The 2,316-nt window shown below is 41.3% G+C and overlaps 1 protein-coding gene across 1 annotated transcript; it reads left to right on the top strand.

Annotated features, from left to right (window-relative positions):
- Window positions 1-351: 351 nt before the first annotated feature.
- Window positions 352-835, top strand: LOC128043225 (40S ribosomal protein S25-like). The gene has a single exon (XM_052635518.1). It carries the CDS (start codon window positions 399-401, stop codon window positions 774-776), a length of 378 nt encoding a protein of 125 aa, XP_052491478.1. The 5' UTR covers window positions 352-398; the 3' UTR covers window positions 777-835.
- The last annotated feature ends 1,481 nt before the right edge of the window (window positions 836-2,316 follow it).

Genomic DNA, 2,316 nt, shown 5'->3' with positions numbered 1-2,316 from the left:
TGCCGCAACGAGAGACAAGCCTGTGCAGCAAAGATGCAGCACAGCCAAAAATAAATAAACAAAATTATATTTAAAAAGGCACAAGCCACCAAAGAGAAAACAGATAGATTGAACTTCATGAACATTTAAAAGTTTGTGCTGTGAAGAACACGATCAAGAACGTGAAAAGACCAGGGAACTATAGTCAATATCTTGTAATAACCTATAAAGGAAAATAATCTGAAAAATAAAGTATGTGTGTGTGTATAACTGAATTGCCTTGCTGTGTCCCTGAAACATACTTCAATAAAATATATATACTAAGAAAACAAACAAATGAATAAAACTACTCAAAAAACTTTTTTTGTCCGACATCTTAGCGAGGCAGCAGTGGTTGCAGCTGCTCTCTGGGCTTCGCTATGCCACCCAAGGACGACAAGAAGAAGAAAGATGCCGGAAAGTCGGCCAAGAAAGACAAAGATCCAGTGAACAAATCTGGGGGCAAGGCCAAAAAGAAGAAGTGGTCCAAAGACAAAGTTCGGGACAAGCTCAATAACCTAGTCTTGTTTGACAAAGCAACATATGACAAACTCTGTAAAGAAGTTCCCAACTATAAGCTTATAACTCCAGCTGTGGTCTCTGAGAGACTGAAGATTCGTGGTTCCCTGGCCAGAGCAGCCCTTCAGGAACTCCTTAGTAAAGGACTTATTAAACTGGTTTCAAAGCACAGAGCTCAAGTGATTTACACCAGAAACACCAAGGGTGGAGATGCCCCAGCTGCTGGTGAAGATGCATGAACAGGTCCCACCAGCTGTACATTTTGAAAAATAAAACTTTATTAAATTAAAAAAAAAAAAAAACTACTCAAAAAAAAAAAAAAAAGAAAGAAAGTGAAAAGACAACTCACAGAAAAGGATAAAATATTTGTGAATCATACATCTGATAAGGGACTTGTACATCAAATATGTAAAGAACTTTTATAACTCAATAATAAAGAGACAAATAACCTGATTAAAAATAGACAAAGTATCTTGCCGGGGTCCTGCCCCGGCTTGGATCCAGGGTATCCGAAATATGATGGCGTCCGCGAAGAGAATGATTTAGAGAGAGAGAGAGAGAAAGAATGTTGCAGATAAGAAAATAGAGGAGAGAAAGAGGCTGATGTCCCTTGGTTTACACAGAAGGTCAGTAAAGTCTCGAGACAAGAAACTTGCACTGTCTGTGTAAGGCCACAGGTGCCCTCCCGGTCTCCTGAGGGAGTGGAGACGCAGGGCGCCTTCCCATTCAGGTCTTAGAAACCCAGGCAAATAAGTAGACATGGTGGACCTCTGTGTTCCAGATGGGAACTAGCCTGAAAGAGAGAGTAAGAGAGAGAAAGACAGAAAAAAGAGAGAGAGACATGGGGTGACCAAGCCTCTTCGAGCGAGGCCCCTTAACTTTTATTTTCAAAAAGGACTTTTATACCTTAACTTGTACACAGAGGAAAATGAAAGATTCAAGGTCATACAGAGTCAGCCCAAACATTCCAGCAGTTTTGCCCTTATCGAAACCAGGATTTTTTTCTGCAAAACTTTCCCACAAATGATGTTGTGTACATTATCTTCTGGCCTTGGAGGCCTGTGAACATTTTATGACCCTCTTTTGATAAAGGCTGTTCAACTAGAAAACTTATTTTCCCTCAAAGTGTTTTTTTCTTTTTATTTCTAATCTATGTCAGCCTCAGAAAATGCCAAACAGAGTTACATTTCTCACAGAGTAAAGGTGCAGTGAGTTACAAGAAAGAACCAATTAGCTCAAAGATCTGATGTGGTTAATTTCAAGGCTACACTTGTTTTTCTTACATTCCAACTATGTTAACTAATGCATTCCCAGGTGCACAGTGGATAAGGGATATGGGAACTTGGCAGCAAGCATTGGCTCAACAGTGAAATCTTACACCAACACTATTCTAACAGCTTTTAACTCTTTGAAAGGCTCTATGTTTTAGGCTTCCCATGCCTCTCACAGTTGAGGGGCTGTAAACAATCACATGTGTAGTTGTAAAAGTCCGGGGGAAACTGTCAGGCAAGTCAGAGAGCCATCAGAGGGGTTTGAGCTGAGACACTCCTTTTTTATGCAGGAGACTAGTAACTGGAGCTCTAAGTTAACCTTTTCCAGAGAAAGTTGGTCAGGGATAGCCCCCTGTTACTGTTAGAGGAGTCGGTGAAAGTCATGAAATGATAAGACAGACAGATTCTGGTTTGGGGGTAGATGCTCGAGAAGTTCCAGGGGGCCCCACGAGGCCTGATCCCGCCTTTGCATGTCAGGCCCCTTCCTCATGACCTTTGCCATGGGCAG

The sequence above is a fragment of the Budorcas taxicolor genome, chromosome 2, assembly GCF_023091745.1.
Source record: "Budorcas taxicolor isolate Tak-1 chromosome 2, Takin1.1, whole genome shotgun sequence".
NCBI classification, from domain to species: Eukaryota; Metazoa; Chordata; class Mammalia; order Artiodactyla; family Bovidae; genus Budorcas; species Budorcas taxicolor.
This window is presented reverse-complemented; position numbering and strand designations above follow the sequence as displayed.

Excerpts from the sequence above, each read along its gene's own strand:
- LOC128043225 (XM_052635518.1), top strand. The coding sequence starts at position 399 with ATGCCACCCAAGGACGACAAGAAGAAGAAAGATGCCGGAAAGTCGGCC.